A 24,948-nucleotide genomic window follows, 5' to 3' on the forward strand; every position below is an offset into this window, starting at 1 on the left:
CTCTGCTAAAAAAATAATAAATTCCCTTTGCCTGTAGACAGAAGTTGGACTTGAATTCATAGACCATTGGAATCTGGCTTCAGCCTCTCATGTACATCATCACTGTAGCCTCAATCCTCCCTGACCCTACTCCCTCCTGGTCTACACTCTGCCTCCCATATCCACCTGTGTCCACCTGAGTCCCATCAATTCTTCAAAACTTAGCATGTCTCACACTGTGCACGAGTCAGCCTCAGGATACTCAGGAAAATCTCTCCTAGAGCGGTTCCCAGGCTCATATTTTGTATTTCTCATTCAATACCTATATCACATCAATTAAATGATAAAACATGAAAATGACTAGTACAACCAGACATTTAACAAATGGTTGTACGTAGTTTAGTGAGGTGGAATAAGATAAGCCTGTGGTTTTTTTTTCTAAAGTAAATCTAGGAATAAGATAAGTAAAAATCAGCATAAAACAGAAAAATTTAGCCTCTCTGTGTATATACCTATCCCCATTAATACAAATCACATGATGACCATATACTTGTAAACACAGAAACACTCATTTGAAAATCAGCATTATCAAACAGAAAATAATGAAAGTTTCCAGGTTCCTAGGGAAGTATATTCTTTTGAAGGAGATACATTTTCATAGGCTCAGAAACTAATCTTCTTTCTCTTATTTTTATCCTGAAAAACACATATAATTAATCATTTAATTTTCAGCTATCTATGAAGTATATATATATCCCTCTGTATAAATTAATACATTGGTATTTTGGTTTATAATCAGTATCTTTTTACACTGATTAAGTCCCTTCCCTAGAGCCCAGTCAATTTCAGCTCAGTTCAATAAACATTTACTGAATATTTACTATGTTCTGGGCCCTTCCTAGATCTAAAAATGAGTAAAAGGTCAGCGACATTTAGGAGTTCCAAAATGAATGAGAGACGATAGAAAAATAAGCAAGTAGCTCAAAATAATATAGTGATTATAAAAGTGGAGCTTTGTAGAAAGTATTATGAAAAGACAAAGGAGCAGAGTTTGTGTGATTATTAGCAGAGATTTACAGGATGAACAGGAGGTGGACAAGAATCCCTGGATAGGCTAGGGAGACACTATAGGCAAAAAGAGCATAAGGAGGAAAAAAAAAAAAGAAAAAAGAAAACCTAGAAACATGACAAAGCAAGATGTGGATGGTTTATAAGCCTGGGTATTACATAAAGTGGAGTATAACACTAGTGAGAAAAATCTTTAAAAGCATGCATGGATTGGGTACTACAAGCCATGATAAAGAATTTTTTTTTCCTGTAGGAAATAGACAGTCTTGAAACATTTTACTAGTGGCATGGCCAGATAAGTTTTCTAGACAGATCATTTTGATGGCTAAGTTCACTTACTATATATTTACTGATGAGCCAGGATTTAACTAAACAATTTTCGAAAAGGCCATTTTTGTTTGCTTGAAGTATAGTGAGTAAATCTCACTATGTTCATGAAGTAAGATTTAAAAATATTAGCAAAGAAGACAGGTATGGTGACTCACACCTGTAATCCCAGCACTTTGGGAAACTGAGGTGGGTAGATCACTTGAGGTCAGGAGTTTGAGACCAGCCTGGCCAACATGGTGAAACCTCATCTCTACTAAAAACAAAAATAAAAATAAAAAAACTATATATATATGCAACGAAAAAGGCAAACAGCAATAGAACTTTATCATTAACTATTGAAACATCTCTGCCATCTTTATCAACACTACAATATATTAGGAAAAAAACAAGTTATCCTCATGATTACTCATTACAGAAATGCAAATCAAAACCACAATGAGATGCCACTTCACACCCACTAGGATGACTGTCATCAAAAAAGACAAATAACAAGTGTTTACTAGGACATGGAAAAATTGAAACCCTCATACTTTGCTTGTGGGAACGTAAAATAACAGAGCCACTTTGGAAGCAGTCTGGCCAGTCCTCAAAAAGCTAAATACAGTTATCATATGACCTAGCAATTCCACTGCTAGGTGTATATGCAAGAGAAATAAATGCCTACGTCTATCCTAAAATTTGTACACAAATGTTCATAGCATCATTATTTGTATAGCCCCAAAATGTTAACAATACCTATCAACTGATGAATAAACAAAATGTGGTATATCCACATTATTATTTGCTATAAAAAGAAATGAAGTACTGACACATACTACAACTTAGATGAACCTTGAAAATTTGCTAAGTGAAAGAAGCCAGTCATAAAGAACCACATATTCATATATGAAATATACAGAATACATAAACCTATGGAAACACAAAGTAGATTAATGGTTGCCTAAATGTGGGACAGTTTGGGGGCTTAGGGAGTGATGGTTAAGGAATGTAAGGTTTCTTTTTAGGGTGATGAAAATATTCTAAATTTGATTATAGCGATGGTTGCATAGCTCTGTGAATACACTGAAAACCAAATAACTGTACAATGTAAATGGAAGAGTTGAATGGTGCGTGAATTACATCGCAATAAAGTTGTTTTCATTTAAAAAATAAAATCTTTAACAATATTTTCAAAATTTTATTTCCTCTTTCTTCATGAAGCCAGATGGTGTCCTTCCCAGTACAGAATGTACTATGACACTGAAGTGCCAGAAAAATAGAACACTGAATCTGCTACTGGCAATTATTTTTCTAGAAAAAGTAAACTTCCAGTTGTTCAACAGAAAACAATTTATTTCTATGATATTCAAACAATAAGAGAACAGAAACTTTGAACCATCTGGCATAAAAGGTGAACTACAATGTTTCAACAACATCAAAATACAAATGCTTTTCTGTCAATTGAGTTCATCTTCCATCTGTCTTAATCCAATCACTACTGTAAAAATTATCAATAATTATGGCTTGAAATTATCAATAATTATCAATAATGATATCAATGCTTGAATAATCAATATTTAAGCATTTAATCAATGCTTAAAATAATCAAGAATTATAAATGCTTGAAAGCAGAACCATGAGGAAGAAAGGAGTTAGCTTTTGAATAAGAAGACTTGAGGAATACTATGCAGCCATAAAAAAGGATGAGTTTGTGTCCTTTGTAGGGACATGGATGCAGCTGGAAACCATCATTCTTAGCAAACTATCACAAGAACAGAAAACCAAACACCGCATGTTCTCACTCATAGGTGGGAACTGAACAATGAGATCACTTGGACTCAGGAAGGGGAACATCACACACCGGGGCCTATCATGGGGAGGTGGGAGGGGGGAGGGATTGCATTGGGAGTTATACCTGATGTAAATGACGAGTTGATGGGTGCAGCACACCAACATGGCACAAGTATACATATGTAACAAACCTGCACGTTATGCACATGTACCCTACAACTTAAAGTATAATAATAATAAATAAATTAAAAAAAAAAAAAGAAGACTTGAATCTAATCTCTGCCAAGGCCAAGTAATAGCCATATGATCTCAGGCTAATATTTAACTTCTCTGAGCATCAAGTTTTTAATCTGCAAAATAAGAATAATACCAATTCCACTAACCTGTCAAGATTTTGGTTAGGATCAAATAGTATTTGCTACCAGATGCTAACTGTTCATCACTATAATGCAAGACCAGTAAATTCGGGACACTGGTTATTATAGTATAAAATTAAACATTAGAAACTTGAGGTAGAGTTTCAGAAGCAATAAAAGTCAAAAAGGGAAATAAAACAAATTAAAAATATTCAAATTCTTTCAAGACTGAGGACATCTAACATGAAGATATACAAAAATATGAGCATGAAAAAGAAATTTTACATGATATATTTAGACCCACATTTTTCTTAAGATTTTTCCTTAAGATTTTGAAACATATTGCTATAAAAGTGATGAGTTATCTATTGTTATAATTATGAATAAGTTATCATTGTTGACAATTCCAGAGTCTAAAGTTAATGCTAAGGTAGCACTTCAATCTTTATTTGCTTATAAACACATTCCTATTAGCCCAGGAGTCAGATGAGATAAATATACTGATAAAGATACTAGATATCAGAAGACATAACAGAGAAAATTCACCTAAAAAAAGGGAAACATGTTTGCATGTATACATAATTAAATGTGTATTCATGCAAACAATAAATTGGCTTCAAAACAATCTGGTTGTTAATACCTTGGTCTATATATCAACCAGAGTTAGTTTTCCCATACTCTTATTTTTTCACCCCTAGGCAATCCAATATTGCTGGAAAAATAAACATGAGCATGCTAATTGGCTTTAGTGCAAATATGTGTCTCCAGCTTCAGCTGGGATTCCATGGTAACTTGGAAATCATGTGTTGTCCCTAGTCTTTTCCCACATCAGCAATACACTTTAAATCTTTTTATCTCTAGTCTTCTGCCCTACCATCTTGAAACATCATTCTTGCCAATAAAGAAAACAGATACCACAGAATGTTGATTTTCTTTCAGCCTCTCTTACAACATCAATAGTAGCACCCATCCTTTACTCAGTTCATCACAACAGCAACTAATAGTGTGATTCTTCATTTATTATCTGCCATGTGCCAAGCACTAGGCTAAACACTTTACATATAATAAGTAATTTGGATCCAACAATAATTTTGTAAGTATTTCTGGTTCTACTTTATAGAAAAGTAAAGCTCAGAGGGCCTAAATGACTTCTTCGAGGTGCTTAGCTAATGAATGGTAAAAAAACAGATTTTAATCCAGGTCTGCCTATGATGTCTCCTGGCCTCTGGAAAGGGGTTTCAGGCTTGTCCCAACACCTCCACTTTTACATAGGCACACCACATTAATAAATGTATTGTCACTACTGGGTGATCTTTCTTTTTCCTAACCAGGACTGAGAAAAATTTCGTAATTGTTATGCCTAAGTGAAAAATGTGATTTATGCAACTATACATGCCATGCATTTGAATATATCTATATTAGTTACATTAATAAAAATTTTTAACAAAATATAAATTGATGATTTAGAACTTCTTAAAGACATGTAAGCTGAAAGACTGACTTCCATTGTATTTACAAGAAAAACTTAAAATACCAGGTTATGCTGAAAACAGTTATCGTCTTTCCTCTTTCTCTTCATCTGCTGAGCAGAAAAAAAACAAGAAAAAAGAAATTTCCTGCTTCAGTTTAGCAACATCTGCAGACACAACAACCGTTTTAAAAACTGTGTCCTCCTCTTAATGGTCCTTACAAAGTAGTCCCTCATTAGCTTCAAAGAGTTTTCTCACATGACTTTTAATTAAAACTTCACCCGTTTAGGTCTTTAATGGCTCATCCTAAGCCACAAGGTTTATCGTGCTTCTTACACAGAGGTTTAATTCCCTGGGTCCACATCACATTACACCCTTTTTTTGGAGATGGAGTCTCGCTCTGTTGTCCAGGCTGGAGTGCAGTGGTGTAATCTCAGCTCACTGCAACCTCCGTCTTCTGGGTTCAAGCGATTCTCCTGCCTCAGCCTCCCAAGTAGCTGGGATTACAGGTGTGTGCCACCACACCTGGCTAATTTTTGTATTTTTAGTAGAGACCGGGTTTCACCATGTTGGCCAGGCTGGTCTCAAACTCCTGACCTCAAGTGATCCGCCTACCTTGGCCTCCTAAAGTGCTGATATTAAAGGCATGAACCACCACACCCGGCCTACACCCTTTTTTTTCTACTGTTGAGGATTAACATCAACACTGTAAAAGCCAAGCAAGCAAGGGTTTGAGTTTATCTTGTTGAATATTCTATTCCCCAGTACCTACAGAGAAGTAAATACTGAATAAAGATATGTTCTATTAAGTAGAGGCAAGAAAACAAGATAGGCAATATTGTATAACCTCTACTGCCTTTTAATAAAATTTCTCTGGAACAGTTACATGAGTACTATAAAGATATCAAAATCCAGAGCCCATAATATCTTTTAAGCTTTAACATAAGATTTTGTTTTAATATTTAGTTTGTATTTATTTTAAAGCAGTTTTAAAACCACTTTTGTCATTTATTCATTGACATAAATGACATAAATGACATATTGATAAGCCAAATATCAAGGAATAATTTGTATATTTTAAACTCACGTGTATCTTTTTATAGAGGTAAATTTTTATCTTTAAACACTAGGTTTCTTTCAGATAAAATGTAGCTTCCAGAATGCAAAAAGGATGTTAGTTATATCTGTAGTTCATAAACAGCTTGTCAATCATTGTAGAATTCACGAATTCCATACATATTTATCACTGCATTCATTTTTAAACAAATATTGCAAAAGATTGCACACTGTGTGAGAAATGTCACCTAAATGCTAAAAAAGCCCGGTAAATATCAATTCTTAATGGTAGGTTCTTTGTCTATCATCAAAATAAATATCAGCTTCTTGTCCACTTTCAGTTTTGCTAAATGCCACCTACTTATAAATTAGTTATAATGATTCAAAACACACAGTTATATTTTGACTATGATTTCTCAATTTTTCTCCCCTTCCCCCAAATCAAGATTTGAAAAATTAAATGTAAAAAGTATTTACAAACCTCCATCCATCCTTCTGGAGATAACTGAAGGCTCCATCAACAACACTTGCAAAGAACTGCCCTCCTGTGATGAAGAGGGTATTAATGGTGACTAATCGGCCTCTTAAATTGGGTGGTGAGACCTCCGCAATGTACACTGGCACTGTCATAGAAGCAATGCCTATAAAAACAATGAAAAGTAAACGTGAGACATTTACTCGAGATTTCTGTTGTAATAAATACTAATGCTAGATTTAGGCATACACTTACGTATATGGGCTTGGTTTTCTACTTTAAACACAGGTTTACCACATATTTAAGATTCTGTTCATAACAATTTGGGGCTACTGCAGACCAGTAAAAAATGTATGTGAGATATCATTTTTCGTATTATCACTTGAAAGCCTACAAATGAAAGCACCCCTAAAGGCCTAAGATAATTTTCAGAGGCCTTTATAACTTCTTGAGGACTAAAAATACAAAAAAAAAAAAAATTTTTCTAGATAGAATGATTACTGAAATATTTTTAGTCTATATGGAAATGTAATCAGACAATAGTGAGAATAAAAAGTTCTCTTAGGATACATATTAACTATTCAAAAACATAGTTAGATGCCAGTGGATGTACCAAAACTTTTAATTGGTTTACTAATAAGAAATTCATATGTTAAATCACCTTATTCAATTGGCTAGGTGTACATTTCAGAATAAAAGAGTTTTACAGCTAAGGTATATTTGGTTATATTAACTTTAAATTTTTTTCTATCTGAAATTAATGCAGCATTCTCTATGGCAGTAGTTCTAACTTCACTGATAACCAGAATTACTTATGCGACTTTTTTATTTAAATAAAGTTGCTCTTACCTCACTCACCCCAGACCTACTAAACAGAGAACTACAGAGGTGGGGGATGAAACTGTCCTTTTAAAATTCTCCAGAGGTGATCTTGAGGCTTACTGTGTATTTAAAAACCTAAAGTTGTATAGTACAGAACTTTGAGCCAATCCAAATGATTTCTTAAAGTCTCACCCTCTTGTGGCACCTGCAATTTCCATGTATGTCTGATTATTTAGCCAATTTTAGTATTTCGTATTATTTAGCCTGTTATAGTATTCAGCCTTACCCAAAGGTTGGACAGATACTGATTTGCTGTATCTAATCAAATCAGTATCTGTCCAACCTTTATGGAGACTTACCAAAGTCTCCATAAAAAATAGATTGCCTACAAATTTTAATTTTTATATCTCTAGATACTATAAATCAATCCTCAGATTAAGCCAGAATATCAATACAATGAATAAAACAGATCTATATAGAATTGCTTTTAACAAATTGTTTTTTAACAAATTTGTGATTGCAAAAAAATAGCTTGTGTTGAAGGAATCAGTACTAAGAAACCTGTTGCTGTGTTTTCTGTACAAGGGCTGTTGACGGTACTATTTATTATAGTGCGTACAACAAGAGACATTTCTCTATGTAACTGCAATAGTTGTACTTTTCTACAAGTGATTTTTGTTAGTTGATGGTTATTATAAATCACAGCCTTTTTTCATTTCCCTTTCTATGTACGCAGTCAGAGAGGCCCACCTCCATCCAATGTTTTGGACTTCAAGGTATTATTTTGTGACCCAAACTCTCTTCTAATGCCATAACAGTTGTAATTTATCCTATTATAAGTATATTTTTCCTCTATTTTTATTTGCTTTGTTACATCTTTGAACAAGGCAAATACATACATAAATGAACTGAGAGGCAAGATTTATTTAGGTAATATATATTTATTTGGGAAAATTCACTGTATTATTGCATAACTACTGATAAGTAGTTATTAAATTTGCACATAAGTCAAACCATTAAGTATCAGAATTAGATACTAATTTCCACCAATGTTGTTTGCTACTGTAGTGCCTGTCAATAATCTTATGACTTTGAGTTTCATAGAATAGTAAGCATGTGCTAATAGACACAGTATTAACAGTCTTCACAATTAAATCATCACCTAAGCAGCTGAAGTTTCCATTTGACTGCTAATCAATTTAATGGCACAGACCACCCTGAAATGCCCTCAGCTAACTTGGAAAGAGGAAATAAACATCTACTGAAAATGTTGACAAGGGATTTGTATATTCTTTTTAGTTCTTTCACTATTAGAACGTCTCAAACTTTCATAAATCAAACAATAATTTGTCATTTGGATTTCTTTTTCGGCTTTGTTCTGACTATGAACAGGAATTTGGTTGTTCTCTTTAGACAGAGATCTTTATTTAGCCATGCAGCCACAGAGTTGAGCATGGGAAATCAGGACTGTGGTTTCCGGCAACACATGCTTATCAAAAAAAAAAAAAAAAAAAAAACATAGATTTTACTTGACAGAAATGCAGGTATGTCCTCAGACCCTGATGAAGCTCAATTATCTAAAACAAACATCAGAGCTTTGAAAGTAGCACGTACTGACAACGGGTAAAGACTGAAGACAGACTCATTGGATTTGGAGTTGGAAAGAACCATAAAAGACCTTCAGTTCAATGAGTGCTCACGCTGATTTAACACTGCAACAACTGCCTACATTCAGCAGATATTTTACAGGGACTAATTATCTTATTTAATCCTCAGGATATCCCTTTCAAGGGCGTGTAATTATCTCCATTTTTCATACCCCAGGTTGCACGATGAGTAGGTAGAAGAATCAGAATGTAAAGCAGACAGCAAGATTCTAAAACCCAATTTTGATGGCACAAACTATATTGACCAATCATTATAAATAAGGGGAGGCTCTGGAACTAGTGGATTTTAATTCCAGCCTTGCCACTTATCAGCTGGTTAAGTTTGGACAACTTAACTTTTCTGGCTCTGAAGTTCCTCATCTATAAAATGGGAACAATAAAAGTAAAAGTAACTCCTTCATAAGAGTTGAGAGGATTCAATGAGCTAAGTAAAGCACCTAAAATTGTGCCTGGCTTACAGAAGGTAGTCAATAATATCAGCAATTATTTTTATTCTTATTATCATCTCTAGTTATGAGGCATCCCAATTCTTTCCATTCAATTCAACCTATAATAGGTGACAGGATTATAAGGATGAGTACAAACAAATAAAATAGGGTTTCTGTTATGAGGGAAAGCACACACAAAACCTACTCACAAAAGCATACAATCTAGTAATTAACTTCAAAATAACATGGTAAGGGTCATAATAAAGTTATACACTGGATTCTACTGTGGCATGCTGACAATGACCAGGTGGTAGTTGGAAAGGTTGGGCAGTCAATTTTGCACAGAACATGAGCTTAAAATATATGAAATGGCACAGGGTCTTCTGAGAGATAAATAGAAAATGTGAGGCGGAATATGCATGCAGATAAGATGGAAGAGACAGAGGGTGCCTGAGTCATGGAAGCAGCATCCATTAATCAGTGAGTATTCATCAGACACTGGGTCTGAGCTCGGCACTGTGTTAAGCACTTTGGTGACAGTGCTCTAGGAGAGAGACATGAGCTCTGTCCTCATGGAGCTTAGGGTCTGCTGGTCGAGTGGGATGGGTCTTGTCAAAGGGGAAGTGTAAGGAACATCAGGCTATAGCAAAGGGACTAGCCCAGCCTGAGGAGTCAGCAGGGCCTTGGATAGAAGTCATATTTAAGCTGAGATATAGTGAATAAGACAGTGAGAGTAGGTTGGAGGTAGGGGAGAGTCGGGAGGTACTGCAGACAATCAGATCAGCTTAGATAAGGGCCTTCAGGCAGGAAGAAATGCATCCTGCTGAGGAAGAGGTGGCGGACTACTTTTAGAGAAATGAGCAAGGATCAACCACAGTGTAAAGGCTCTTAAATGCCAAATTAAGGGCTTGGCACACACAAGCCTCTGAATAGGGTAGAAGAGGAAGATGCATGATCAGGTTCATGTTTTTAAAGGATCACTCTGGTTGGAGTATGTAAAATTGATTGCAGGGAAGCAACACGTACAGTGGCAGCAATGGAGATGGACTGAAATGAAGAGATTTGAGAATTATGTCTTTGGTATCTAGGTTAAAGAGAATATGAATAGCATGTGAAGGATAAGGAGAGAAAGAAGCTGAGGATGATGTTTCGACGTCAGGAAAACAATTAGGAGCATGATGGGCACTTTGTACAAGGATAAGGAGGGGCAAAAATGAAGTTTGAGTACAAGATAATAAGGTCAGGTCATAGATGGATTGAGTCAGAGGCGCTTTGTGAAATATAGAAGTAGATAGTAAGTGGCCTGCTTGATGGTGTGCTGGGAATATAGATTATTTACACGTGAGTAGTCCCACCCCCTCCCTGTTCCCCCTACCCAATAAGGTCTTCGCCAGAATAACCTGTCTTCTTTATCCTCAAAGGAGAATTTGGTCTTCGTCAGTCTAGTTCTTGAGCTTTTATCATGCTAGGCAAAAAAAAGGGTAGAGAAAAGAAAACATGGGCAAATGATGAGGTATGTAGGGAGAAGAGTAAAAAAAGACAAAAAACAGTTGTGAGTGAGAGACTCGGGGTCAGTCTGGAGAAAATGGGAGCCTGTAACAAAGGGAGTAAGCCTTGAGTGTGGAAGTGAGGAGATGATAGCGGTTTTAAGAAATAATGCTGATCTGTAACCTACATGCTACTATATTCTTCAAGAGAAGTAAGTTAAGAGCAGTTCTGGCATACTATTGCTTTTAGTTGCTGGACTATATTTCTTCAAATGCAACATCAAACTGAGATTTGGCCAGGTAGGGCTTGGAAGTCAAACAACTAGGTGGAGCTCAAAGGATGGTTCTATGTGGACAATGCACATAACTGAAACGATGGAAATGGATAAGATTACTCAATGGCATATGAGAAGAAGAAGCTTAGAATAGAATCCTGAAACAGTCCAACAATTAAGAGACTAGGAGGGGGAACTGAGAAGGTAGATGACCAGCAAATATCTATCTTACCTTTCAATACTATGTTATTTTTAAAGGCTTTGTATGTGACCATTTTGTCTTATCATGTAAAATCATCCTACCAGTCTGGGTGCAGCTGGCTCACGCCTGTAATCCCAGCACTTTGGGAAGCCAAGGCAGGTGGATCACGAGGTCAGGAGATTGAGACCATCCTGGTCAACACGGTGAAACCCTGTCTCTACTAAAATACAAAAAATTAGTCAGGCATGGTGGCACGTGCCTGTAATCCCAGCTACTCGGGAGGCTGAGGCAGGGAAATTGCTTGAACCCGGGAGGCGGAGGTTACAGTGACCCATGATTGCACCACTGCACTACAGCCTGGTGACAGAGCAAGACTCCATCTCAAAATAAATAAATAAATAAATAAATAAATAAATAAATAAATAAATAAAATCATTCTATAAACAGGCTGGTGGGACAGATAAAATTTATTATCCCCCTATGAAAGGTAAAGCAGCCCAGCCCCAGAGACAGATATAAAGGGATTTTCAGAGAGTCACATGGCAAGTTAACGTCAAAATGGGTCTCACAGATCTAGGTCCCCTAACTTTTGTAATGCCATTCAAGGGCTGGGTGTTATGCCTATGTGATCCTTTGGAAATGTCTCAGAAACATTTTATTTTTGACCTTATTACTTTGACTAGCATACATAAACTTCCAGGAGCAGAAGAGTCTTCTCTCTTCCCTGCCCCTAATGCCTGCTAAGTGACTTACTGCCACTAGACATCATGTTAAAGAGCTTGGAACAATTAGTAAGAAAAACGAAAACTGAGTATGATTAATTGTATAATTTGGGACAAGTTTAAACCATAAAACCGCTTTATGAAACTGGAAAAGTAGGAGGATCCGTGCTCAGTCTACTCACATCTGTCCAATACACACATGTTAAACACAGGGCCTGTTAACACCTTGCTATTAATAAAAGCAACCCATGCAAACTATAATTTATGGATTTCTAAACATGGAGCTCACTTTTGGAAAACCTTGGACATGAAGGCTTTGTCACCCCAAAATCTACTTTTCACTTTGGGAAAACAAATGGAATTTTGTCCCTTGACAAAGCTCATTATTCCAATTAAGGAGGGATGGTTAAGTAAAACTACTGCTTATCTTTAGAGTCTGTCTCAAATCACTATTATGTATCTGTGTAATTCTGCCCTCAATTTATACAAACCACAGAAATATTCAAATAAATGAGCAAAACTTCCCCCGTTATTTACCTAATATCTGTTTTAAAGAAAGAAAATATATCAAGGCTCACATTTTTGCTCTGGTACTATAACTCAAAGATGATGATCTGAGATATTCAAAATGAAGAGTTAGGTGCTTTAAAAATGAATGTAATGAATAACATTTAAATATGATTTAAATATTTAAAGTGCAGGAGAGTTCTGTGAAGAGCTTTTGCTTTCTTTCCTATTCTAATTACTAACCAAATAAAATAAATGCCTGATAAAGAAAAAACAAGTTATTAATAGTCCATACTAAACTCATACATTGAAATTAACAGAAGGAATATAATGGTATAAATTCCTGTTAACAGCTTATTACAGTAAATACAACCACAAAAATCTATGTTGGTGTTATTTCTAAATATTTTGAAAAAGCTCAGTTTCTTAGAAACTTTCCTACAAAATTATAAGACCTCCATCAATGAACACTCATTATCACACTTGGCTTGAGAAGTTTCACCAGAAAACTGCATCTTAGACACCGCAGTGCGACCGGATTCATACGCTACCATGCTGCCAAGCTGATTCACCATCTCAACAGCACAAAACGCTCTGGAGTGCAGAAGTTGGCTTTCAAAAACGGCTGGAAGCCCTTTTAAAGGCCTGAATCAGAAGTATAAATAATTTCATAACCAAATACCATTAGAAAATCCTGTTGTGATGGATAAATACCCATGAATCACAGCTGTATCTCAGCATGATAAGCCAGGCAGCAACTAATTAGCTTCTAAGAAGCACATGAAGCTACCTTTTAATAATAATGCTTCTTGAACAAGAAGGATTATGATGTTCTAATTTCATTTTGTAAATTATTGCTTTATCATCTCTAAAGAAATAATTTTAATAAAAAGAAACAGAATCTGTCAAAGGAATCAGTATCCCTCGCTGTAGTTGTTTTGGTTTGGCTGTCTTGCTCAGGGCTGATATGTTTACATTTTTCTAAACAGTCAAGTATCTACGGTTACTACATTGTTAACAATCTAGAATTCAGTTTCTACTTTTTTCTAATAAGGCTTAGGACACTCAGAAAAGATGCTGGGAAACTTCAAAGTGCACAAAATACCAACATAAAATGCCTGTAACAGAAGAGTCAGGTTATAAGAAAAGATTCTCTCTATACAAATAACTAGCAGCATCAATGGTCGACAGACTTAAAGAGCTCTTAACATAGTATTACAAACATGTCATCAGCCTTTCAACTCATTGCAGTCTCCCATGGCCTAAAATGGCCACTTCTGTTAGACTGCTTGAGAATATTCTCTCTGTCTATGTCCTTTTTCACTGGTAACATCTCAGTAGAGCCTGTATCACATTTGTCTCTCCAAGCAGGACTACAAGCCTGTTAATGGAATGATCAGATTTCACATATCTTCTGTACTATAAATTGCCTAAGTGTCAAGCCTAAGGGCATAGAGTAAGGTATTGATTAGTGAAAAGTTATTGATTAGTACTATGGAATGCATACACAAAACTATATTCTTTTAAACTAGTGTTAACTGATTGGTTTTAACTGATTGGTTTCCTTAATGATATTCAACAGGGAAAATTTGGAAACTACAGACAAGAAGTAAAGTGAATAAAAATTACCTCGAATCACCCATAGATAACCACTGTTTAAATTTGTTTATAACTGTCAGTATTTTTTCTACAAATCTATAGTTTTCACTCATACTGCATTTTCCTTCTCTTTAAAATACTCAAAGGGTCTGAAACTTGTTACATAAGTTAGGCAGGTACCACTAATATAGAAGACCAACTGAGTGGAAGATATTAAGCTGCTTGCATAACAACTAAGGCACAACACACTCCACAGGCCAAAAAACAGCCAAACAAAACACATCTCTACAGAGGCACAGACAACAAACCCTGGTTTGGCATCCTTGTAGTACAAAATCATTTTAAATAACAGTATAATTTCCAATACTAAGATATAATTTACGTAACCATTCCCTTCTTATTCCATACTAGAGTCTTACATACACACTAGAATGGAAAGCTTGTAGCTTTCAGATATTGGAAGTAAGTTCTGCTTTTTGGACAGAATGTTCATCAATTAAATTAAGTTTAAGTTTAGTATCATAATAGTAGTGTTATAAAGAGAACAACACTGGGTGAGAAAGGCCAGAGAAAAACACAGAGAAAGAAACAATTTCTTGACAGGAAGTGATGGCAAGAAAAGAAATTGGTATTCAAGAAATTTCCTAAAATAGATTTAAGAGGTTATAAAAAATATGGGAAAGATCACTGTATGAAGTGCTACATAAGCAGAAGCAGTATGTGCTTCCACCTGAAAAGTGGAATGCACAAAGGTTAATAAGAAATCAATATGCTTTCCCCAAGGCAGTGAATTTAACAAGCAGCAACATAAGTGGTGCTTCATCATATTTAACTCTATGTGACATCTACAGGCAAATGTTCTAAGAACAACAGTGTGGCCTAAATCAGAGCTAAAAGGATGTGAATCACCTGAATACAGATGATAATTGCATAGGTGTCAATGAAATGCACAAGAAATATGTACAGAATATGACTAGCCCAGGACTAGAATTTAGTTGTAGAAATGCTCATGCAATAAAGGGCTGAGGAGTAAAATAGAAGAAACTATTGAAGGAAACACTAGAGTTGCAAAATAATAAATGAACACAGTCCCCCCCCACAATTTTTTAAGCTGTTCTTCAGTATAAGATGACGTGACCTTGCCTAAAAAGTAGAACTCAGAAGGCAAAAGGGTCTCAAAAAAATAAAAATAAAAACAAAGCAGAAACGAAGAGCCAAGAGGAGGGAATCAAATCACAAGACAATAGGCTAAAATTAAATAGGGAAATGAGTAGCACAAGGAAGGACTGTAAAAACACACGGATTTAATAGCAGAATACATAAATAATAACAAAAGTAAACCCAATTCTGTACACAGTAAAAAGTAGAAATGAAGCTGTGTGAAGTCTGAATCAGAAGTATAGAACGTCAATTTAATATGCTCTCCATGATCAGAAAGCAAAGGAAATTGCAATGATAAAATGTATTGTTGAGAAAGAAACCATTATAAGAAAAATAAATGAGCTCAGGTATAGGCGCTAAAGCTGGAAACATCCTATACAATTTTCTGATTTGCAAGGTTAATAAAAATTGATTTAAAAAATTTTTATGGATGGGGCAGGAAGAAAAAACATCTTGTCAACAAAGTAATAAAAAGCAGATAATATGAAATGACATAGAGCAACAACTACAGATATTTGAGGGAAAATTATTGTGACTCAAGTGTTTTATTTAATATTTTACTTAATTTGGACTACAGAAATCCAGGTAAATAAGTACACTGCTGAGTGTCTCCTTAGCCATTTTTCCAATGGTTCTATTTTCCTAGTTGTAAGTAACATATTTCTTGAGCTACATTGGTAGAATTTCTTGACTTCTCTGATAACCACTTCAAGGCACTAACTAGTCTTTTTCTGTTCTAGCATGTGATAACAATGGCTAAGAATTTCACTTAGTTGGAACACTATGCCTGAATAATTTTTAAACAAAAATTTCTACTTATTTTTTCAACATTCAAAGAGGCACAGATTATAGAGCAACATAATGTCCACCTTAATTACCAAAGATCTCTGCTAATTATTTCCTGTGTCTGAAACTTAGACTGAATGGTCCTAGCCTTTGAATTTTTAAGAGGTAAAAATAATAAAAGCCACTCAGCAACAGATACTATCTTTATCAACCACTTCTAATATTATCTTTCTATCTAGGGTGTATAAATGTCCCTCTGCTGCTTACACTGGAAAATTTCTCTCTAGATAGATAGATAGATAGATAGATAGATAGATAGATAGATATAGACAGACAGACAGATAGACAGACAGACAGACAGATAGATAGATAATTTGCTATATATATATTATATATATATTACATATAAATATATAGTAAAATCTTAACCAAGTAAACATGCAGAAGAAAAAGGCATGTCTTTAAGATCTACAAACAATGTTACATAACTTGTTTTCCCAGGGTCTTCAATGATAATCCATGGCAACCATAGTCCTCTAACTACAGTCAGTTTTCCAATGTTTGAGGAAAAACACAGCCAAATTAACCTTCACTTTCCCTTATTTTATAACTACAAAATAGGGAATTATTTTCTACATGCATACCTTTTGCACTTGATCTTCCAAGATACTTCTAAATTAGAAAATAGAAAAGTTTGTTACAGAGCAATGAGGAAACTGCCATCCTAAAATGAAACAAAAAGTCTGGTTTTTGGAGCTGTAGTTCTGTATCACCTGGCTTTCACCATAAAGCTAGATCTCACTAAAGATAAAAGGGAATGGACTGAAAAAAAAGAGGGAAGGTCATTCGATTCTCTTTACCATGTAGCCAAAATTATTTTAATAGACATAACCAATTTCATATTTTGTTCTTCAGTAAACCAGCTATATACACATAACTCCAAATTGCTTAGTTCTTTGAAATGGCAGGCACTAATTATGGTGAAACATTTTACAACATTTGAACAAACTTTTTCCTGTAGGGCTGAAAAAGATTATATAGCTACCTAACACTTATGAAGAGTGATAAGCAAGATGCAAGATGCTGTAACTCTGGCTCATAATATTCTGAGAAATAGACTCCACATTATATGACAAATACTTCATGAACAAGTCAAATGACTGTGAAAAGGGCAGTATCATCTCTCTTAGGCTGGCTTTAGACAAGCTGATTAAAATAAACCCATGTATTACTCTCCATGGCTAATAAACATCTTTTCATTCTACTTGTAGATCTAGTGGCAGCTGTGACTCAGCCAACAGAGCCTAGCTCTTGCACAAATTAGCTGGCACGAATGCCGGCATTATCACTTATTTCTGCTGCAGTAACTCTGAGACACTGATACAGCCAGAATAGAGGTAGTGATTTCCTTTGACATATGATGAGGTAATAACACTTTTGGCACTGCTGCCACTCATACTTTACCTCAATGATTTGACTGTAAAACACCTAGCTCCATTGTCTTATCCTTTTTTATTAGATTTCATAAACTCTCCATCTACAAGTATGCTAATGGCACATTTCAATACATTTCATTTATACAGAGTCAACACCCTATGCCAGAGGAGACAGAGGAAGTAGATAGAAAACTGGATGACAGATAGAAAAGCCAGACATATAGAAAGATAAAACAGATACACATTGAGTATGGAAAACCTCAAACTGTTTTTCCTCTGCTCTCACACCACAACAATCAACTTCTGACGAATCAGTTTCATGCTGAGGTTCCCAAACTCCCCCTTTAGGTTTGATTTCCTTGCTAGAGCAGCTCACAGAACTAAGGGAAAGTTGTTCACTGGTTTGTTCCAAAGGACATAATGATGGATGTAGATGAAGAAATACATAGGACAATGTATAGGGAAGGAGCACAGCGCTTCCATGCCCTTCCTGAATGTGCCACCCTCCAGGAACCTCCATGTGTTCAGCTAGTTTCTTGGGCCTTTTATGGAGACTTCATTGAAAAGGCATGATTGAAGCATGGATAACCATGTCAAAATGTGATCGGACAAAAAGGGTATGATCTTACACTAACAGAATGAATGAGGAAACCCAGAAAGACCTGTTGGATTCTTCTTGACCCTTCTGTGTGGCACTTCTTCCTCCAAGGGTATGGGGAGGACCCTCTCTGGACTGCGGGCCTTATAATCCACAATGGAAGATTAGAGTCCTGTCTTGGACAGTGAAAGAAGATCAAGAGAAGGCCAGGGAGAGATAGATTCTGTTTCCTGATCCTACTTCTGAGGCCCAAAGGGCCCCGATATTATTTTTTAAAGACTGTAACAAAGGGCTGTGGGAGTTGTAAGCCAGAAATTGTGGATGAAAATCTGTAGCAATGGATGGATGGATGGATGCATGGATGGATGGATACATGCATGAATGGATGGATGGATGCATGCATGGATGGATGGATGGATGGATGGATGGATGGATGGATGGATGGATGCATGGATGGATGGATGGATACATGCATGGATGGATGGATGGATGCATGCATGCATGGATGGATGGATGCATGGATGGATGGATGGATACATGCATGGATGGATGGATGGATGCATGCATGCATGGATGGATGGATGGATGCATGGATGGATAGATAGCTCACGGTATCACAGACATATAGACAGATGTGGAAGGATGATGAATAGACGACAAGTAAATAATATATGATAGGTATATGGCTGAAGATAATTTACACTGATTTTCAAAGGGCTAACTTTAACTTGATGAAAACTACTTAAATAAGTAGCAGTAAATGCAAAAACTTAAAAACCTCCTTTTGTTACATTTGTTGTGGCAAGTTGTAAAGGATCCCCAAAATCCTAAGATTTCCTTTCTTTAGATATGCTCAACCTTAAGCTTGTGTGTTTATCTTCATACTTATGGAAAGGGATCAGAAATCAAAGCAGAAAGGAAAATTCCCACTTTTACTGGGTTGTTTTTTGCTTTAGTTTTTGTTTTGGTTTTAAATACAAAAGTAGGAAACAAGAAATAATCACTTTATTTTCGGCATACTCAATATTCTCACTGCTGCTAGAATTTCTTCATTAAACCACAGCTGACTTTTCAGCAGTAATAATGGAATCCAGAAAACAGTAAAATAGTATCTTCATTGCACAATCAACTTATGTTTCTAGTCCAACAGAAAAAAATATCTTTCAAGAACAAGGGCAAAATCCCTAAATAAGGAAATTCTGAAAGTGTATTTTAGATAAACAATGATCCCAAATGCATAGTGCAAGAATAAAGATGCAGGAAGAAATCAAGAGCATAGAAAATGGTAAAATGTAGAAAATAAATTTTAAAGTCATTAACAGTATCTTGTGGTGTATAAATGCAAACTCAAGAAAAGAGAATCAAAAGACATGACAACAATAGAACTAAAATTGGGAGAAGGTTAAAGAAAGTTAATGTGCTTTAAGTTGCATATATTATTCAGAATAAGGATAAAGATATTATGTAACTTCAGATTTTCTTATGTTAAATATGTATGAGTAAAATTTCAGTGCAACTACTAAAAATATATGCAAATATAACTTCCAAACTACTTGAGAAAAAAATTGTATGAAAAAATATATATATACACACATGCAAGGCAATTCAAAAAGGCAAAAAGGAGAGAAAAAGAAGCATAAATAAGCTGGGAAAGAAAAGGCAACAGAAAATGGTAGATCTAATATGTATAAATGAATCAAATGTACCAAGTAAAAAGAAGAGCAATCAGCCTGGACTTAAAATTTACACTTTAGTCTTGTACAGGAAACATAACTTAAAATGACAGGAACAAGACTGAAAGCAAAAGGATAAAAAACATGAACAGAGAAAAGTCTAAACAAAAGTGAAGATAGCCATATTAATCCATACAACATAAACACTGAGGCAAAAAACATAACTGGAAACATAGAGGGTCATTCTGGGGAAGATACACAATAATAAAAAATAATACAGAGTTTTAAAAATACAGTGTAACAACTATGTACATATCATTTACATTGTATTAGGTACTATAAGTAATCTAGAGATGATTTAAGGTACACGGAAGCATAGGTGTTGGACATATGCCAATACTACACCATTTTATACAAGGGACTTGAACGTCCACAGAATTTGGTGTCCACACAAGTGGGGTGCTGAACCCAACCCCCCATGAACATCAAAAGATGACTATACTTTCCAAATTGATATACAGATTTAATACAGTTGACATTAAAACCTAAATAAATTTGTGGGGGGTTTCAAATTTAACAATCCAAAAAAAAAAAAAAAGGAAATTTAAAAGTTGATACTTTGCTGGAAGGACAAAGGGCCAAGATGAGTCACTACTCTTGAAAAATAAAGGAGGACTTCTCCTTCCCCATATCAAGATTTACTATAATGTTACTATAATAAACACAGTATACACAGAAAAAGAAAGACCATTAGAACAGAATAGAAAGCCCAGAATGAGACACACCCACACATCAGTTCTTGATATACAACAGAAGAGCTACTGGAGATCGGGGGGAAAAAGATGGACTTTTTCATAAATGGTAGTGAGACAACTGGGTATCTATGTGTAAAAAAATAACATTGAACCCCTATTTCTTATTATACACAAAAGTCAACTGTTAAAAATTGGTGGGTTAAAAAATACATACCAAAATTAAGCTTCTTAAGTTTTTAAGAGATAAGATAGGTGGTCTTGTGAGGCCACGGTTTTATAATCAGAAATCCTGCAATCTTCAATTTAATCTGTCCTAGCTGATGGTAGAGGGTAGTCCCCTGAGCAGAAATCAAGATTATTATTCATGAAAAACACTAAATTTATTATGTTCTTATTTTTGTAGCTTCAGGGGAAAAAAAATCTCAAAACCTCAAAAGATCCATCACTTGTGAGCATGGATACTGATGTAAAGAAGTACTAATTATTTGCTGATAATGAAAAACAGAAAAAAAAAGCATATATATCTGCAGACTATCCGGAAAAAAATAGAAGACGTTTGTAACTTAAAACGTCAACACTCTAAGAAATTTTAGGAGTACTTCCAGAAGAGAAATCAATGGCTAAACTAAGTTTTACTGCATTGTATAAGCTTCCATATTTCTAGATGAAAATTACACTGAGTTTCCATGTTTAAAATAAAAGTACTAAGCTATTAGAAAAAAAAAATTAAAGGGTTTAGTATAAACATCCAAATTAAAGTTGTAGGAGAAAATTTTCCTAAAATATTCGAGAGTGACATTAACATTAATTATGCTCTAAATTTAGAGAAAAGTGTTCCTTTTGAAAGACTGATTTACTTATTCTGCTTTATCTATCTTTATGAGAACTTAGTGATGGAAGAATACGGAGCCATTATAACTCACATTTTAAGTGACATTGACCAAAAAAGTTAATAGCAGGCCAGCCACTATAAATACCATTTTTCTGGTATCTATTTTACAAGTTGTTTTTTATAGCTACCCTTTCACTAATGCTTCTATAAATACCATTCATCCAGTATCTATTTTACAAGTTATTTTATATAGATACCCCTTCATTAATGATTCTATAAATACCATTTTTCTGGTACCTATTTTACAGCTTATTTTATATAGATACGCCTTCATTAATGCCTCCAATCAACTTTTTATTTTATCCCTAGAAATGGGACAAATCCATACATTTCAGTAACTAAAAATCTCCCAGTGAAGTTTATTTGTCAGTTACTGATTATTCCACAACTTGTGACATTTCCGTTTTGAAGATAAAGGATAGACAGAAAAACCAGTTACAGGACTACTTTCTTTCACAAGAAGTAAAAGAAACTTTCACAAACTTTCACAAACAACATGCCCCAATATTTACTTGAAATCCACATTAGTTTTCCTTTGACAGACAGGGGAACAAGGAGACATTCCTGGCAACAACTCACTGAAGCATAATGCCTACATCTAAATTAGTAAAAAAAAAAACTGAAGAAAAAAAAAAAAGCAGCTGCTATGTCTCTATTCAGAATCACACAGCAGCTGTGAAAGCAGTTTTATTCTTCCACTTCCAAGTCAGGGATTCAAAACCCTTGCCCAGAAGTGTGCCAGCAACTACCACACTAATTGCAAAATTGCCATAGCAATGAAATGACAATAGCCATGCACGTTCATTTGGATGACCAAGCCGGGGCTATTTATAACTGGAATAATGACTCCAACAAGAAAGTCATAGAGGACGGGCTAATTAAGGTGTGCAAATCCAAATATGTTAAAGACTTGACTTCATGTTTTATTCAGCTTACCCCAGAAAAATGTTGACTATAATCCCATTAACTATTTTTTCCTTTTTTAAAAAATCAAACATCCATTCTTACACAAAATATATCAAACTTCGAATTATTTTTCTCCAGTGATTTTTGAATGAGAATTCTTCAGTACCAATTATAAATATCATTTAAAATATAAAATATATGGCCAGGCATGGTATGATGGCTCATGCCTATAATCCCAGCAGTTTCAGAGGCCAAGGTGAGAGGATCACTTCAAGTCAGGAGTTTGAGATCCGCCTGGGCAACACAGTAAGAACCTGTCTGTACAAAACATTTTTTAAAATTAGCCAAGCATGGTGGTACACACATGTGATCCCAGCTACTCAGGCAGCTGTGGCAGGAGAATCACTTGAGTCCACAAGTTCAAGGCCGCAGTGAGCTATAATCGCACCACTGTACTTCAGCCTGGGTGACAGAGAGAGACAGCCCTGTCTCTAAAATATATATACTATATTATGTGTACTGTGTATACATATATATTAATATGTACACTCACACATACATACACATATATCCCTAATCCATTTGTCATAAGAAAGTGGTCTTAACTTTTTAACATATGTTTCAAAAATAAATAGTAATCATTATTTTGATATATTTCAATGTAACTAAAAATACCTAATGTAGAGTCATTACTTACTGATAAAAGAAGGAAAGAACAAAAACGACAATAATCTCTGAAAGAGACTAACAGACTCCCACAGTGCAAGGAAATTCTTTTTAAAATCAAGGAAACTTCATTTAAGTATCCCACAGTGTTCTTCTGCCTTCTTAAAATTACCAAAATTGGAATCCACCACAAGCAAGCTACATCTCGTAGGAAAAGATCAGTAGATTGACTTGCCACCATAACAAATAGAGCAAAATATTTCATCAAACTTGTTACTGTTGCCATCAAGGATGCCGTTCAAGGCTATCACAAAAGACTAAGTGTTAGTGGTGAGAAACAACAGCAAAAATCACAGTGAATCATTATTATAGTACTAGAAATCCTTCAAAAACCTGTAACTGATGGTCAATTAATTAAATCAAACCTTATCAAATAAAATCCAATCTAAAAATTGATCATTTCAAAGAAAAATTATTTTTTCTTAAAACGGAATAATACTGATTAAAAGGAGCATTTAAAAACTAAATATTGATATCCTTAAAATTAAGTGATGCAGCAAAACAATCCCAGTTTTTTATTTCTAATTCATTCAGCAAATATTGTATATACTGATACCAGAAAGTTATACTTATCTTGAAAAGCTTAAATTTTAGATACTAAAAAATGCAAAGATAGAGCAGCAATATTTAAGTGAGACCAGAAAGCAAAATGAAGGTAACTCCAGTCCACAGGAGGCTACCTGAACAGGAATATCGACATGAAAATAAATTGTTGAGAGAACACAATAATTATGGATTATTCTGGCTATGTTAATAACTTACTCAAATCTCTCTGCCACCCTGCACAATCTGCCCTTTTATAAACTATTGTTGCCAGGCATGGTGGCTCACAACTATCTTATAATCCCCACACTTTGGAAAGCCAAGGCAGGAGAATTGCCTGAGCTTAGGAGTTCCAGACTAGCCTGGGAAACATAGTGAAACCTCATCTTTACATAAATAAATAAATAAATAAATAAATAAATAAATAAATAAATAAATCTAGGCATGGTAGTGCATGCCTGTAGTCCTAGCTACTCAGGAGGCTGAGGCAAGAGGATCACTTGAGCCCAGGAGATCAAGGCTGCAGTGGGCTGCTATCATACCACTGTACTCCAGCCTGGGCAACAGAGTGAGACTCTGTCTCAAACAAACAAACAATCAAACAAAAATTGTTAGCTGTCATCTAAGACTCTATAAATGTTCTACATGGCTTGGATACCTTATAACTTCTCTATCACAACCTGAAGTGACCCAAAGGGCCAGCTATTTTCAGAGGATACAAATATTCTATTGTGATACTTCATTACAAAACATAACCACGATGGAGATAAGATGACTCAGGAGCTAAACAATAATTTCTTAAATACCCTACCATGAGGAAGGTTTTACAAACGTGTTTCATTTCAAAATCTCACAAAAACACATTGAAATAGGTATTGTTAGCCCCATTTTACAACCAGCGTGACAAAACACCCAAGGTCACACAGTCAGTAAATGGCAAGACTGTCTAATCCTAATATTCATGTTTATGTGGCTAAACAGTCCCTCTAAAAGTATTTATACTTGGCACACTCTTCAAAAAGCTTTAGAAAACTTACACATTCAAAACAACTTAAGAAAACACACACATATTAAACGGATCATCCTAATCGAAGTAACTAAATGTAGAGGTTTGAGATTAAATATTTACAAATTTAACTTGGAGTCCCTGAAACCTACCACTCTCTTCAGGCAAAGAGGTGACCCAGAAATCTTCAGGCCTGCATCTCATGATGTATAATGCAATGAGCAAAAGAATAAACTGTATTGAGTATAACATTT

At 35.0% G+C, this 24,948-nt stretch overlaps 1 protein-coding gene across 1 annotated transcript in view; it reads right to left on the minus strand.

The window, feature by feature from the left end:
- SLC2A13 (solute carrier family 2 member 13) overlaps window positions 1–24,948 on the minus strand; it is a 364,441-nt gene that overhangs the window by 296,696 nt on the left and 42,797 nt on the right. Inside the window, exon 2 of the mRNA XM_001088026.5 lies at window positions 6,510–6,669. Within this exon, the coding sequence (XP_001088026.2) occupies window positions 6,510–6,669 (160 nt within the window). The remainder of the gene's footprint in view (window positions 1–6,509; window positions 6,670–24,948) is intronic.

This window comes from Macaca mulatta, chromosome 11, assembly GCF_049350105.2.
Source record: "Macaca mulatta isolate MMU2019108-1 chromosome 11, T2T-MMU8v2.0, whole genome shotgun sequence".
NCBI classification, from domain to species: Eukaryota; Metazoa; Chordata; class Mammalia; order Primates; family Cercopithecidae; genus Macaca; species Macaca mulatta.